Source organism: Camelina sativa, chromosome 16, assembly GCF_030686135.1.
Source record: "Camelina sativa cultivar CO46 ecotype springtype chromosome 16, ASM3068613v1".
Taxonomy (NCBI): Eukaryota; Viridiplantae; Streptophyta; class Magnoliopsida; order Brassicales; family Brassicaceae; genus Camelina; species Camelina sativa.
The window spans coordinates 14,546,308-14,562,756 of record NC_141895.1 but is presented as its reverse complement, the minus strand read 5'-3'; the positions used below and the strand labels follow the sequence as shown (position 1 = coordinate 14,562,756).

Sequence of the window (16,449 nt, the reverse complement as noted above, 5' to 3'; positions counted from 1 at the left end):
GCGTCAAGATGCATACCAAATCTCTTTGTTTTGTGGACTATGGTAGGTATGAACCTAAAAGTTAGGTAACCGGAATTGTACTACAGAAATGTGTGTTTGCAAACAAGATAGCTTGGTCGACGAGTAAGCCTTATGAACAATGGAGAAGCGCATTTGGTGGCACACATTGAACTTACGAAGCATTAGATACTTAGGAAACTTATTTTAATACTATTTCACAAATAGCTCAATGACAATTAACAACGGCTTAAAATGAGTTTTAAGCTTATAGAATAATAGAATCCATAATAACTGGTTCAAATAGAGATACCAACACATAAAACGCCAAGTCCTCACGAGTACATCTTTGTTCACACATAAACACAACAGAACACACTTCCTTAGCACACACCATTCATCTTCTTCCTGTCCTTCACAAAATTCCTCCATCCAACAATAACGTCCATCAGAAGCTCCCTCTCCACCTTCTTCCCCTTCACATTTTCCGCGACCCCTTCTAGTCCCATCTTCTTAGATATCTTGGAAGGCAAGGTATCTAGCTCGTGAAGCACCTTGGAAATATCTGCCACAAGTCTCTCCGCGAGTGTTCTTGAGAAATCTTCCCTGATGACAACACGCAGAACCGTGATGTGCTGTGCATCCGCAGGCATAGTGTAAGCCGGGACGATCCAACCGAAACGACGTAGCATCTCAGAGATCTCGAACTCGTTGTGGAAACTATGGTCCTTGAGAGAGAAGGCTACAACTGGCACTCCTTGGTCCTTTGAGACTATGTTGAAACGCTCTGTTTTCTCTATCCCTTCTTTGAGAACCACCATGTTTTCAATGCAATTCTCCATCACATTTTTGTAGCCCTATTCAAACCAAAACGTCCCATGTAAAAAATTCACTAGAGTCAGCAAAAAAATAAAGAAATTGACCAAATATATATATATATATATATTGTATGAAGATCTATGGTTTTATGGTTTACTACGAGTAACACTAGACTCACCTCGAACCCAAGACGAATGAGCTGGTAGTATTGAGCAATAATTTGGCTCGATCCTACAACAACAAAAAAGTTTTATCATGTTACATAAATATAACATCATGAAATATTCAATTACATATATAATGTGAAACATATATAACATACCTTTGGAGAAATTGAGAGTGAAAGTGGGTTGATCAGAACCAAGATAGTTGATATGAAAGATAAGCTCTTCAGGCAAGTCCTCTTGTGCCCTCCAAACGACCCAACCAATACCAGCATAGACCAGTCCATACTTGTGACCACTCACGTTGATGCTCTTAACCAAAGGAAGCCTAAAGTCCCATTCCAATTCAGGGTAGATAAATGGAGCAATGAACCCTCCACTTGCTGCATCCACGTGGATCGGTGTGTTCCAGCCAGTCTCCTCATTTTTCTTGACCAGCAAGTCATTGAGACGCTTCACGTCTTCGAACTCACCGTTGAGTGTTGACCCCAATATAGCCGCGACACAGATTGTGTTCTCGTCCACCATCTCTGCTGCTTTGTCTGGATCCATCACGTAGTAACCTTCACTTAGCTTTACCTCTTTGAGCTCAACCTCGAAGTACCGAGCAAATTTCTCCCAGCACACCTGAAAATATTAGACCTTCTTTATGAGTTACTATGTTTAATATATATGTTTTGGGACAATATTCTTAAAACCCTCTCTTTATCTATTATGCTTTTCACCATTGTACGATGAAGATGTATAGATACTTACTTGAACATTGGCTCCAGTGACAATGTTGGGTTTGTCATAGGGTTTACCCTCAGCCTTGCGTTTGTTCTGCCATTTTCTTTTGAAGGCCAGTCCGGCTAACATAATGGCTTCGGAAGAACCAACTGTCCCTACTCCCACAGCAGTCTCATGTTCCTCAAGTGGCGCATTGAACAGTCGAGCGATAATGTTCACACATCGGTTCTGTTTTTCCAAAAATAACACACGAAATTATGAATTATGAGTTCAATATATAGTATAACAAAAGTAACCATTCTTCAATTGTTTCTTTAATTTAATTTTTGAAAACGAAATTTAATATTGTTATTTTTTATTTTATTTTTGTCAATCTTTATCTCTTCTGTACTAGCTTAGTTTATTCTTCATTTTTTGTTGATTCATTAAATTTTCAACAAGTAAACCTCATTGATCCATGACTTAAGAACCTAAACTAGTAACACATAAAAACAGAAAGGAGTACATTTATGAATCTACCAAATTCAGTGATTGATTCATATTAGTCAAAGTATCTTTCTTTTTATCAAAAAAAAAAAAGGTAATTTATATTGGTAAATTAAAAGATATTATAGTATTGATAATGTGCTATTTATCTATTTTTATGAAGAAAAAAATATAAACAAGATGACAACATAAGAATCGCGATAAAGTACACTGTGTGACTGTGATATTTTACTATCATCATATTGACACTATCAAGCACCAAAGGCACAGAGTGATGGCATCACATATCCATATACGAACAAACAAGTACCAATTTCTTAATGGTGAATTTTTCAAAGTTTCACATGATAGAATCAATGTGACGATTGACTTTGCAATCACGAAATTTCTATGGTGGGTGGGCTCCTCCTAAGTTTCATCACAAGTCGCAACTGTTTGTATCCTCATATGTCAATTTATTTACTTTTATCTTCCTTTTTTTTTGTTTTTTCCAGTTTATTCATTCATTTTTTGCTTGTTATCTTTTGTCAAAACATACAACGTTTACCACGCATACTCGATTAAATTGTACCATACCATCTAGTGGGAAAAAGTTGCGTGGACCAATCAAAACCAAACATAATGTGTGGAAAACAAAGAGAGGCTAAGCCCTCTTGCCAAAAAAAAAAAAAAAAATCAAAGAGAGGTTGCCGACAAGAGTGATAACTTTGTCCTACGACTATTCAATTATTCTGCTTTGCCATCTTTTTCTCCCATACTTTGATTCTCAATGATTTAGAAGTTTTCAACTTTAATCATACTACTTGTTTGATTCATTTCAGATAAATAAAAGAAACGGATGCATATACCGATTGGTTTATTGATAAACCGAATGTGTTCTTTTCCAAAGTTCATATCAAGTGACCCACTAGAATTGATGACAATTTAACATAAGTCAATACCAGTTATTTATGGTCAAGAGATTAAGTTAGAGAACAACTTACAAAACGACCAAGTCCACTAGTCTAAGAGCATGGACATGTCGGCCAATAAAAACTAGAAACGTATGGGATATTTTTCGTTTCTAAATACTACAAAAAAAACGAAATTAATAATGTAAATTTGTCTTTTTCTATATTGTTAAGAGAATAAATTGTTGGATTAATACTAAATTTATCTAAACAGCAGTTTTAATTCATCTTCCACTCCCTCTAATCTTTTATTATTTTTTTTTTTGAACAAATCCAAATTTTCTACTATTTTCGTGAACCTATAACCCAATTTTTTCGTTAAAGACAAAAACAGAAGTACTGTATATTGGAACGAAACTTAAATTTAAATCATATTTTATCAAAATAATAATATATTTTTAATGAAACCATTGCACATTCCAAAGCAAACTAGAACAAAGAAAAAGATCTAGCTAGCACCATTAGTTAATTATTATGGATCAAAAGATGTAGAGATTTAGACCTGTAGTTCGGTGGTGACAGGGTACTCATCCATGTCAACGTAGTTCTTGTTGATGGATTCCATGATGAGTTTGTTACACTCTGGCTCCATCCATGTAGTCACGAACGAAGCTAGGTTAAGCCTGGGGTTACCATCAAGCATCAGCTCGTCTTTGATGATCTGGAACGCAGCGTCCTTCGGTATCGAGTTCTCACCGATCTCATACCTTTTTTTTTTTCAATCAATGAAATAGAATAAAACCATCAATATGAAAAGAGTTGAAAATATATTTCCTCTTAGATCATAATTGGTGTACTTACTTGGGAAGTGTAGTGCGAACATAGCGAGATCCGAACATGGTGCAGACAGATTCATCACTATTCGTTGCCGTTCTTGCGAGAACCATCTTTTCTTTCTTTCTTGTGAGTGTGTGAGCGAGAAAGAGATGATGAAGAAGACCAAAAAGATATGAAGAGATGAAGAGCTAAAGGCTACGTTTATACTATTGATTAGTGACCCTACATATTGGCTGTCTTTCCTTTTTTTTTTATTTTATTTTATATAATTTGTAGTTTTGTATATATTTTAAAACGATATTCGCATGTAAATATCTACAAGATCGTAAAGATATACCGAATTGATTTCATATACTCTCATATATGCTTGTACCTACTAAAAGAATTGATAAAAGTGATACCTACAAAATAGTTACTTTACCGTGGAAATTGTTTTTTTTTTTTTTCCGCAAGTATTACCTATATTAACTATTAAGACATGTCAACATTTTTGTGTTTTTTTTTTTTTTTTTTTTTTTTTTGTAAATCTGTGAATTTTCATCAAAGAAACTCGATTGTAGTGTTTACAATAGCTTTTAAAACATGAGATAGCTTTTGCCACAAAAAAAAAAAATAGAAGACAATAGAATATCTGAAAATTGGAAACCATTAGCCAATAAACTCTAGCCAAACCTCAACCAATCTTGTAGTAGCTTTCTGAATTTTTACGGTGGCTCTTTGCAAGAATGACATCTCGAATCTGCCTATCCAGCAGTTTCAACATTTTTGTGTTATGAGAGATTAACAACTCACTTAAAATAAAACCAATCAAATATGATACATCCAATAGAAAGAAAAGGTGACACATCAACAGTTTAATGGTTTGCAGCTAAATAAAAACTTTAGTTTAGAAACTAAACTAGTCATAATAAAACATATATAGTTAAATACACATAAACTTTAACCTTTATTTGTATATATAAACGTTAACTTTGGTTTGAAATATCACATCACTCGTGGTGAACTTATCTTCATAAATGGTAACAATGGTAAACACTCCAAATGCTAATTTCTTGATTAATGGATCATCCCCTTTTTTTTTTTACTCTTGGTTGGCAATAATGGTAAATGCTAATCCTCTTGTTAGTAAAATATCACAATTCACATCCCTCTTAGCATTAAATAAAAGCGTACATTATAGCAACTCGAAAATTTTAGAAAATACACATTGTATTCATGATTGTAGCTATATTAACGATGATGTTTTCGGCTCACATTCTCAATTAAACAATGTAGAAATGTGTGCAAAGATTATGTCCAACAGTGCTTGAAATCTACATAAAAAATCTACTCCTACAATTTGCTAAGAAGCTTGCAAACAAAACTGCAACAAACAACTAATTTGGTGATGAAAAAAATACATTAATCCTCCTGGTGACAATCACAGCTCCTGGTTTGGTAGTAGTTTGCCTCATTTATGTCCATTCTGAATAAATGAATTTTTTTTTTTTTTTTTCATGATTAACGTATAAATTTGTAGTTATGTACTATCTGTTTGGCATTACCATATAATATGTACGTGTTCATTGTTCATATGAAATAAATAAATCCTTTTGTTTTCTGGATATTAAAACAAATGTCTATATCAACAAAACATTCCCAAAGAGTATTTAAATTTATTTTTATATTTCATCTAAGCACAAATACTTAAAGATGTGAATTAGAATTTAAATCATATTGCAGAGCATATAATGGATGTATGTTGTATTTATGAGACCCGACCCGATCTGACCCGACCCGACCCGACCCGACTTAGAAAGTGTCATCATGAGGTTCGTCTTCTTTCTCCGTTACTCCGAAAAAAACCCAAAACCCCACAAAGACATCTCAACAAACATGGAGACACTCCGCAAATTCAAATTTCCCGGTAGATCCAAGTCTCCTCGGATCTTTGCATTTACAGTCACCGGCCTTGCTCTCACTGCCGTCACTGGCACCGCCACCGTCGTATCTGTTTTCCGGGACTCTCCTTCCAATAAAATCGCCACGGCTGTAGAAGGCGTCGTCCGTTCTTCTCGCGCTATCTACGCCGTTCGTAAAATTTCCTTTTATCTCTATTGGTTTTAGCATTTTTTCTCATTCCAATCCATTTCATTGATTCTAATTTTTCTCTACTTTTGTAGATCACTCTCACCGTCGCCGATTACAAGTATAGCTTGCGTAGATTACCATCAGATTCCGATGAGTACCTTCAGAGATTAACAGAGGTTTGCAAATTTTATACGTTTTCTTTAACACTGATTCGAAGTTTCTTGATGTTCAAATTTGTTTCATGGAATTGTAAGTTTGATCAATAGCTTTAGGAGTTTATGAACCAAAGCTAGGGTCAATTTGTTTGTGGATTCTAATAGATTAGTGATTTGAACGTCTTATACTTGACTAGTTGTATACTGCAAAAGCAATTTGGTTTGTTTTTGTATTTTGTAGGTTCATTCACGGTCTGCTAGACGAATTCTTAAACTGTGTGAAAGTAATAAAGGTTTTTATGTGAAAGCTGGTCAGTTTGTGGCTACGTTGAAGCTTGTTCCGAAAGAGTATTCTTTGGCCCTTTCGTCTTTGCAGGACCAGGTATGGTTACTGTTATATTGAAGTCTTTATGTGTATTGCGTAAACTTTTGCTGTCTTTTGATACATATATGACTTTGTAACAGTCTGAAGAAAGGACTCTAATTGTTTGTTCTGTTTCTAAACTTTTTTTATCTTGTAAAAATCATTGAAGGCAGTTCCTTGTAATTTTCAAGAAATAAAACACGTTCTGACAAGCAACTTGGGTCAAAATCTCACAGAGATGTAAGTCTTGAACAGTTATTGTTAAACTATCTATGATTGTACTGATTAAGTCTGGGTGTCCTGTTGTACTGATTTAACATTTCTCATACATAAAACATCAGATTTTTATCTTTTGATGAGGAACCAATTGCGGCAGCATCTATTGCTCAAGTACATCATGCTGTCCTGAATGATCATCAGAAAGTAGCAGTAAAGGTTAACTTCGTTGCAAGATAAATCTTTCGGTTTGCTTATGTTCATTTTGCAACAACCCCATGTCTTCATCATTCATTAGGGTTACTTTAAAACTTGGTTTTCGTAGATATTCTTTTTTCTCTTTTCCTGTCTATCTTACTTACCATTAGTCATTCCTGATGCTGCTTTCTTAAGACGTAAATGGGGCAAACCTTGGTCCTCTTGTTAATATTAATTGCCAGATTCTCAGTTTTGATGGGTTTCTTTTTTTTGATGTTAAAATAGGTGCAATACCCTGGATTGAAGCAGAACATGAAGTTAGATACAACGATCATGTCGTTCCTTTCAAAATCAGTCGCCAAGGTTCCTGTATTTTATTGTTGCCTTATATCTATAGATGTTCATTAAATATGAAAGGAAAGAAATAGGATTTTAATGATGGTGATGTCATATAACCAACTGATCTGGGATACTGGAATTTGATGTGAATATCATTTTTTTATGATAAAATATTTGAGCGTATAGTTTTGGAGTTTGGACTTTCATTATGATTGACAGGGAACTGCTGGTGCAGATGATATCTCTTGTGTCCTGGAGTAGTTTATGCTGCTTGGGCATGGTCATGACTTCATTCGTTTACTTCCTTCTAGTTTCATTTGTTTTGCTGGTGATTGTGAGTTTGTGACCTTAGCCTGTGCTGTTGTGGAACCTGTTAGTTGTGATCAATGATGCAGTTACTTGAACTGTGTGTGCATCTCTGATTCATATATTTATTGGCTGCAAATCGTATGCAGCCGTTTATAATTTCTTAAAGTTGTTATTTTTTTTTCTTCCACTTTGCAGATATTTCCAGAATACAGATTTGATTGGCTAGTTTATGAATTCGTAAAGTCAATTTCCCAGGAACTTGGTCAGTAACCTAAAACTTTAGAACCAAGCACTGCATTGTGCGCATGTGTTTGTGTTTTATTTTCTAGAGTTTTGTATAGTGAATCTGATGATTTCATATCTGCTTTAATTTTCTTGTCCACAGATTTCATACAAGAGGCAAAAAATTCAGAGAGAATTGCCAAAAATTTCAAACATAACAAAATGATTACAGTTCCCACGGTGTTTTGGGTATGACTTAAGAGTTTTCATAACTTTACTACCATTATCATTAATTGTCTTTGATTTTGATGTCGATTTTCCCATAGTCGTAGGACATGTTGAGTTGATATTTTGTTTTCTTGATATTGTCATCCATATAAATATATAGGAGTTCACAACCACTCAAGTCCTGACAATGCAGTTCTGCAAGGGTTTCAAGGTAATGACGTTCCACAATTAATCATTCATACAGTTAATCTGTTATCCTAGATCTTAATTATTAGTTATTCATTTAGAAGACATAAGTGAAGAATGAAGTCTGAAGCCATCTCAAAGAATTTAAATACTTAGAAAGGTTGAAATGAGATAGTATTCAAAGCTTTATAGCGAAAATGGAAAAGTTTAATTTTTTTTGTGTTGGCTGTTTAACTTGTCTAGTAATAAAAAATCTATATCTCAATTTCTTTGCGATAAATAATTGATAGAAATTATCTGTGATTAATTCAAAACGCGATAGATTTTGATTTCCCCTTTGCTATAGATTTGAATTTGGGATAAATTTTCCAAACCAGGGGACCTCTTTGAGTTTCAGTTGTGGTTTACTTATGTAACTTAACATTATAATATTATACTTTATATCCTTTGAGATCCTCATGCAGCTCGTGTGTACTGTAATTCTTGTATGTTCAACCAACTCCAATTTCCTTAGGTTTCAGGTTGACGATGTGGAATCCCTCAAAAGCACCAATTTAAGTCCAGAAAAGGTTGGTAACGACTTCTTAGGCATAAGTTAAAAAGATACAGCTTTGGCAGTATGGCCTGACAAATATACGCTTAGCGTTAGATCTATCAAATATACGCATACCATTCGAGCTGTCAAATATATGTTTCTTATTTCTTTGCGGAAGCATTAAATTTTTCCCCCCATATTCCTATAGGTTGCTAAAGTGTTGGTTGAAGTGTTTGCTGAAATGATATTTGTTCACGGATTCATACATGGTGACCCGCATCCTGGAAATATTCTAGTTTCTCCCGGAGGCTATAATGGCTTCTCTCTAGGTACTTTTATGTTCGCAATTCAATTCGACCTCTCACTAGTTCCAGATTCTCATGATAGAACGTTCAATCTTCTTCTTCAAATTCACGGTTGGATGAAAAGTTCTGCTAGACCACGGGAACTGTAAATCATTGGATGAAGGATTTAGGCGGGACTTTTGTCGGTTGTGGGAGGCTCTGATTCTTCTAGACTCAAAAAAGATACAAGAATTAGGGAAACAGTTTGGGGTTGGAAAATATGCCAAATTCTTCCCTGTCATATTCACTGGAAGAACTAGTGAAAGGTATGTGTGTTTGCTCCCCACCATTGTTTTGTTGTAAAGCTAGAATCGTAGACTAGACTTTTTTTTAATAACGATACCATTTTGGTTTTCGTTTACATTGTTACATGCAAAAAAGACTTATTCTTGTCCCTGCCTCTTGGTAATAGCAAATCAGGACTGGGGAAAGGGATGTCTGAACAAGAGAGGCAAAAACTGAAACAGGAGGTGAAGCTTTTGAGATTGGAAGACGTAACAACTTTCATGGGGTCTCTTCCACCTGATTTTCTAACCGTACTGCGAACAGAGTACAATCCTCATCCTCGGTTTTACTATTTATTAAATCTTGAAAGAGTTCATCCTTGTTCACTTAACTCCTTGTTTTACTCTATCACAGTGGACTCGTGCGGTCAATCACTTTGAAGTTAGGTGCCCCAAAACGGACGAGACTACTCGCTTATGCCAAATATGCGGTCTATGGGCTTGACTACAAACCGCCTTCTGAATCAGGTAACTGGATTTGAGAACTGTAATATGAAGTTAGATCTTGGATAATTAGAACGTATTCATTTTATTTTTACAAAGATAACGTAGATTGTGGTTTTGTATTTTCTAGATTTTGTTGAGAAGTCGATCATCTCCAGATCTGTAATGCTAATGAGTTACCTCCGGTTACGTCTTATTCTGGGTAAGGAAACTACCATCCCAAACGATCAAATTATACTCTTAAACTCTTGTGTGTAAATTTCAAACTACTTTTTTGTGGTTTCAGAATTGATGGAAGTCTTTCAAGGGATGAAGAAGCTAAAACATTCCATCTACGGTTTCTATGGGCAACTCATCAACGGTATCACAAATAGTGTAAAGCGAGTTACATGCAGAGTATGAAATTATTATGATGCAGAAATTGGTTCAAAAGTGTCTTCAAAAGTGGCATTTGATGTATTCACAAAATATCAGAACCAAGAAGTTAAGAACCCAAAAAATTTGTGGGTTTGGTACTTTTTTTTCATCCCTAAATTTGGTACGCCTGAATCGATGCTTAACCTGTAGTTGCGCAGATTAAATACAACTTCATGGTATATAATTTATACAACGGTCTAGTGAATGATTTACAATGTGTCTTCCAGTTCTAATGTTGTTGATTCAGCTTCTTTTGATGCAAGCACACCTAATTTGAGGACAACAATTCTTGAAGACGTTGACAATGACGAGGACATGACATTGGAACTAGACTGTCCAAACACATGAGGAAATGAAGTGATCGAGTTAGATTTGGCGACCAGAGACTCTCGGTACAACGAACGAACTTTAGTTATAGAAAAACCAAGAACCGACCGTTCTAGTTGCATTGGAAGGATTTCAGAAGGTAACATAATAAAATACAAATCCATACTTGTGAAAACGTAAATATTAAATTTATTGTGACATATATGAAAACTTAAAACCTAAAAATTCTTTTATTTACCATCATATCTCGAAGCTCGAAAGATACTGGTAAATTCTTTGTTCATCATCATCTCATTTGTCACAAGACTGAAACTGACGACACGAGTCTGTGTTTCATCGGTGGAGTAAAAGAGACATAGGAGAAGAAGAGAAAAGGAAGAAGAAGATATAGGCCGTAGGATTCAATATATCAACAGTGGCAGTGCAATCCTTGTTTCAGTATATTGGCCAATAAGAAGCTTTCACTAATTACTATATTAATGTGTGAGAAAGCCTTAATTATAGGAATTTTAATGGAAACCAGTATGTTTGTTCTAACATTTTATTTGAAAATAATCTTCTAATATTTTAGTAAAATAAATAAATTCTTCGGTTAGTGTTTTAGGATTAAGAAAATGACTTTATTTAAAACTTTAAGGGTTAAATTTGAAAAAGTTTATTGATTTTTCTAAAATAAAACTATAACTATAAGTAGTAGAGATTTAAATTTATAAGTAAATAGATAAAAAAAAATTATTTTGTAAATGTAAAGTAAAATACATAATTTAAATTTATAAGTATATAAATTTTAATAAATAAAAACTACAATTTTCCTACGACTAACTTTTTTGTAGGAATTGGTAGAAAACATTTCTTCCATTGGTAGAAATTTGGTAGGAAACATATTTCGTAAAAAATTGGTAGGAAAAGTTTCTCCGAGTTTTTTACTAAATAACTTCAGTATATTTTTTGTAATAAATTAGAAAGAATTATTCCTACCAAATTCTTAACCCTTCTTTTCCTATTTAATTTGTTCCATCTTCATACAAATTTTTCTACGATTTTACGTTTTGAAAGAATTTTGTAGAAAATTTCCTGTGAAATTCTCACGATTATATTTCGTAAATTTCCTCTCAATTTTCTTCGACAACTGTTTTTTGTAAAATAATCGTAAGTTTTTTGTAGGAAATTTGTCTTACCAAAATTTTCGTAGTAAATTTGGTAGGATTTCACCATGTTTTCTTGTTGTGATCTATTAATATTATTAATATTGTATATTAATTTGTCAATTGTGTACCTAAAAAAAACAAATTGTCAATTAAAGTCTTAATGTAGTAATGATCCTACCATTTTAGTACTTAGGGTTGAACCACAATGAGAAATCAACTATACTTCATGGACATTGTTGTTTCATCAATGGCTTAAAGAGTTTATGAACCAAAGCTAGGTCAATTTCCTTATAGTTTCTAATAGAGTTGCGATTTGAATGTCTTATACTTCACTAGTTAACTGTATACTGCAAAAGCAATTTGGTTTTTGTTTTGGATTTTGTAGGTTCTATGCTATGTAAAAATAATTATTTGAGTATTTTTTGTAGTTCACCATGAAACTTTTTTACAGTTAAACATGCTGAATCTGGAACTAATAAAAGTCACTATTTAATTGGAAGCTATATACTCTTAGAAGTTAGAACCTTGTAAATGAAGAAAATAATTAAATAGACTAATATTTTACAGCGATCTATAAATCAAGTCAATAAGTATTTCAAGTTCTCAGAAATAGCGAACCAAGTGTCGGCCTAAAAACAGAGATATGATTTTTTAAACCATACACTGTGGTTATTCCACCATTATAAAACATTCATATCTTCGTAAAATATCGTTTTCGACATGTAATTATCGTCTCAATATAACAATCAATTCATACGGCTGTTATATGATGCAGCCTTTACTAATTCCACCCAGTGACCCAACTATTACATGGATTATTTTAGATAATAATAATTAGAAATAAAAAATATCTAGCAAAGTTCTGTTTACTTGGTCATAGTTCCTTTTTTGTTTTTTGGGTAAGCCAATATATGTAATTTGTTGTAAGGATTTACGTTTTGTGGTCTATGTAACAATATCTATACTACTTACCAAATAATTCTCAATTAATTTCCTGTAGACTCATAACGTATACATGCATGAAGCTTATGTCACTACAAGAAAACAGCCTATTCCCGACTACAGTAAGAGTCGTTAAGTAGTCGCTAATTTGCTGTTTACGACTCAGTTACGGCTAAAACGTGTAGTCGTAAATCCTTAGTCGGTAAAAGAATTAGTCGTAAAAATAGTCGTTATTTAACGACTACTGTACGACCAAATTCCGTAGTCGTAAACATAGTCGTAACAGAGTCGTAAATAATTACGACTACGATACGACAGAGTTACGATTAACCAGCAGTTATATAGGCAGTTGTAAAGGAGTCGTAGTGTAGTCGTAACATTTGAAGACTCGGTTACGACGGATTTACGACTAATCATGATATACAGTAATTTTGCTTGTAGTCGTAACGTAGTCGTAACATGCTTATTGATTTACGACTATTTGGCTACTATTCTAAACAAATTAATAATGTAATTTTAATTTGTTTAGCGACTAATGTTTTGTGGAAAACAAATTTATAAATGTTTTAAATTGAAATTGGTACCTGTTTCTCAAAATATTATGAAACCAATATTGTAAATAGAACAAAAACAAGATTAAGACAATAAAGTCATATTAACCATGATTTATAATACAAACCAAAAGACCAAGTTTCTCACAAGACAAATATACAAACCAAAAGAGACAAATGCATACCAAGTATACATGTGTCTCAACAAAAGAGACAAGTTCAACAAAAGAGACAAGCTCAACAAAAGAGACAAGCTAATTAGTTTGGTCTATGAAATTGTAGGTGAGAAGTTAACCTAAAAAGCATCACTTTTTGAAGATGGAGAAGGAACCGGATTTGAAGGTGGAGCTGTTGCAGGAAGTGTGGTTGAGAGTGGCTCTGTGGTTGCTTCAGCTGATTGAGTCTTCATAAACTCTATAAAGGCAGGGTCAGTTTTGCGCAGGTACTTCTCGACTAAGGACAAATGCTCTAACTTGTCCTTCTGCTCAGCCACAGCTTGGAAATGTAGTGCTTCACGGGCAGCAAGCTCTGCATCACGAGCAGCAACCTCTGCATCACGACGAGAATTATAAGCAGCCTGCTCTTCGATTTGACGTTGAGTTACCCTCATTTGCTCTTGCAATGACTGAAACATTGCAGACTCTTGTTGTTGGTTTTCCTTGCCATTGAGAAGAGGTTGAAGAGTATGCTTAAGACTTCCAACTCCATACAGGTTTCCTCGTGAATCTTTCTGAGTAGACTACAAGAAAACAAAGAGAAAAACACTACATAAAGAGGCTGTAGAAATCGAAAGATAATTCAATGTGGGTTGTGAAAAGTGATATTTACCTGAATAAAGATGTTTGTGTAATCATCTGCTGTGAGCTCTGGAGGCTGTGAAGTATGTTCCCCAAGGTCGGACAACTTCTGCTGCAAGTTCTTCTCATAATTGAGAGAGATTTGCTCCGCCTTCCGGTCAACATAAGTACCATCTGGCTTGGTATGTGTCTTAATAAAAACCTCACCAAGACTAACCGGTCTTCCCAATTCCCTTTCCTGCAATGTTACAAAAGAATCAAGGGTTATGACATCATTTAAAGCTCCAAATGTAAAGAAAAACAAAATTTATGGGTATATAAAAGTTACTAACCATTTCGGTATGGATTTGTTGATAAGACTTTGGCCCTGATAAGTGGACGTGAGGACCAAGACCACCACGATCAGACATACGAGCTTTAGAGTAGGTGAGACTCCTTTGTTGTGCTTCTTCAGTCTCCCAATAATCAACCATTGTTTGCCAAATAGTATCTCTGATCCATTTTGGTCGCTCTCCACTAGTCTTGGCATTTCAAATCATGTCTTTCATCCGGCGTTGGCAGATGAGCTCGAAAAACTGTTGAACTGTCCCAGTAATCAAAGGATCCCATGTGTGTGTTTTCTACATAGCAAAGGCAATATAATGATGTTAGTGGAAACTCAACAAGTAAACCTATATGTGAAAAGGTTAAGAGAGAAGAAAACTGTACAGCAAACTCGGTGAACCATCTCTGTTGTCTGTCCCGAGGCACACATGTCCAGCTGTAGTATGGACCATCAAATTTATTTGTAAAAATTTTAGTAATGCTCCTTACCAGTCGCGATTTTTCGTCACGAGTAAACCTGCAAACACAAAACAGCAAAAAAGATGTCAATGTTCTAAAACAGATAAGGAACAACACAAAACAGATGTCAAAACAGATTGAGTACTTATACTTATGTATATATAGGACCAACGCAAAACAGAACCTATTAAGAACAATCAAACCAGACATATATATAGGTCCAACACAAAACAGATGTCAAAGATTGAGTACTTATACATATATATAGGCACAAAACAGAACCTATTAAGAACCATCAAAGATTGAGTACTTATACCAACAAATCAGTTATAGTTTGTTTGATTGAGTACTTATACCAACAAACCGGCTCAACACAAAACAGAACCTATTAAGAACAATGTAAACAGACATCAATGTACTAAAACTAACCATCAAAGAGCATCACAGACAATCAAAACTAACCATCCTCAGACAAGCTCCGGATTAATGTTCTAAAACTAACCATCCTCAAACTAACCACCTCAAACAATCAAAACAGACAAGCTCATTAGAAGAATGTATTAATACCAGGTCGTCTTTGGCATCGGTGTGGGGGAGAGGACGGTGGTAAACTTCTCACGGTTTGGAACTCTAAGCAGGGCATTTAGAGTGACAATCGTGTCCTCCTGGAGCTCCGGATTTGAAGCCTCAAAGCCTTCATGGTAGTTGTTACCGTGAGATGATGGACGGCTCTGAGCTTGAGAGTTATCAGCTGGAGACGGTGGAGCGTCTTGTAGTGGAGGATCAGCTGGAGACTGTCGCGGATTGTTTTGGACCTCCTCTGACGAAAGAGGCTGTTGAGTCTGACGTTGTTGGTTCACCGAGGTCTGGAAAAGAGTCTGTGGCGGTGGATAGTTGCGGATCTGTGGTGCTCCTGACGGTGAGGGTCTCGGGAAAACGTGGTCTTGCTCTTGGGGTGTTTGAGGATGGGGCAAATCTGCTGCCGGCGTAAAGTTGTATTGTGGCGGTAGAGGGTTTGGTCTTCTCGCTTCCTTGATGGGGGTCGACCCTTCGGTTCTTTGGAAGAAATTACGGTCCATCTTCCTCTTTCTTCCTCGCTTAACTGGAGCTTTGGTCGGAGCCTTAGTTGCAGACTTCGTTACAGATTGTGTAGGAGCCATCGTGAAGAAGAGAATCGGGAGACAGATGAGAAAGACAGACAGAGAAGAGAAAGCAAATCGGGATTCAGAAGAGAAATCGGGAAGAGGAGAGTTTCGAAGAGTTATCGAAGAGGAGAGTTTCGGAGTTATCAAAGAGAAGAGAAGAGGAAAGTTTTGGTTTTGGGGGAAAAATTAGGTTTTAGGTAAAGGGGAAAATCGAATTTTTTTTGGTTTTGGGGGAAATAATTTTGGTTTTGGGGGAAATTATTTTGGTTTCCCGGGTTTATTTGGGTTGAGATTAATTAATTCATATTTATTTAATTTAGTCGCTAATTAGTCCCTAATTAGTCGCTAATTAGTCACAATAATTAAACTAAAAGTTTAATATTTAGAAACTAAATATTAGTCATAATTAAACTAAAAGTTTAATATTTTGAACACATATTTATAAACACATAATTATTTATTTTAATAGAAACATAATTATTAATAATATTTGATACAAGCATAATTATCCAAATTGATACAA

General features: G+C 34.8%; 2 protein-coding genes and 1 pseudogene across 4 annotated transcripts; 1 reads left to right on the top strand and 2 right to left on the bottom strand.

The window, feature by feature from the left end:
• Positions 1 to 187: 187 nt before the first annotated feature.
• LOC104750381 (glutamate decarboxylase 2) lies at positions 188 to 4,464 on the bottom strand. The gene is made up of 6 exons (XM_087492943.1): positions 3,947 to 4,464; positions 3,648 to 3,852; positions 1,737 to 1,937; positions 1,139 to 1,607; positions 995 to 1,047; positions 188 to 854 (listed from the first exon to the last, which is right to left on the bottom strand). Exons 1-6 carry the CDS (start codon positions 4,030 to 4,032, stop codon positions 381 to 383), a joined length of 1,488 nt encoding a protein of 495 aa, XP_087349069.1. The 5' UTR covers positions 4,033 to 4,464; the 3' UTR covers positions 188 to 380.
• Positions 4,465 to 5,637: 1,173 nt separating this feature from the next.
• On the top strand, positions 5,638 to 10,421 carry LOC104750380 (uncharacterized). Of its 3 annotated transcripts, none has more exons than XM_010472169.3 (16): positions 5,638 to 5,992; positions 6,085 to 6,168; positions 6,389 to 6,529; positions 6,681 to 6,751; positions 6,853 to 6,946; positions 7,211 to 7,288; positions 7,769 to 7,835; positions 7,959 to 8,044; positions 8,184 to 8,234; positions 8,731 to 8,778; positions 8,953 to 9,073; positions 9,174 to 9,354; positions 9,501 to 9,638; positions 9,728 to 9,840; positions 9,947 to 10,018; positions 10,103 to 10,421. In XM_010472169.3, the coding sequence occupies exons 1-16, from the start codon at positions 5,729 to 5,731 to the stop codon at positions 10,216 to 10,218; spliced, it is 1,725 nt and encodes a 574-aa protein (XP_010470471.2). In that variant the 5' UTR covers positions 5,638 to 5,728; the 3' UTR covers positions 10,219 to 10,421. The 3 variants fall into 3 exon arrangements, 2 of the variants coding, with proteins under 2 accessions (XP_010470471.2, XP_087346035.1); XR_015583527.1 differs by having other exon boundaries at positions 5,681 to 5,992; positions 8,724 to 8,778; XM_087489909.1 differs by lacking the exons at positions 5,638 to 5,992; positions 6,085 to 6,168 and having other exon boundaries at positions 6,400 to 6,529; positions 6,685 to 6,751.
• Positions 10,422 to 13,496: 3,075 nt separating this feature from the next.
• Positions 13,497 to 15,941, bottom strand: LOC147925513 (uncharacterized; annotated as a pseudogene).
• Between the last annotated feature and the right edge of the window lie 508 nt (positions 15,942 to 16,449).

Excerpts from the sequence above, each read along its gene's own strand:
- LOC104750381 (XM_087492943.1), bottom strand. The coding sequence starts at position 4,032 with ATGGTTCTCGCAAGAACGGCAACGAATAGTGATGAATCTGTCTGCACC. Across the intron at positions 3,853-3,946 it reads GTTCGCACTACACTTCCCAA|GTATGAGATCGGTGAGAACT; the intron begins GTAAGTACACCA and ends AAAAAAAAAAAG. Across the intron at positions 1,938-3,647 it reads CTGTCACCACCGAACTACAG|AACCGATGTGTGAACATTAT; the intron begins GTCTAAATCTCT and ends TTGGAAAAACAG.
- LOC104750380 (XM_010472169.3), top strand. The coding sequence starts at position 5,729 with ATGAGGTTCGTCTTCTTTCTCCGTTACTCCGAAAAAAACCCAAAACCC. Across the intron at positions 6,947-7,210 it reads ATCAGAAAGTAGCAGTAAAG|GTGCAATACCCTGGATTGAA; the intron begins GTTAACTTCGTT and ends ATGTTAAAATAG. Across the intron at positions 9,841-9,946 it reads CAAACCGCCTTCTGAATCAG|ATTTTGTTGAGAAGTCGATC; the intron begins GTAACTGGATTT and ends TGTATTTTCTAG.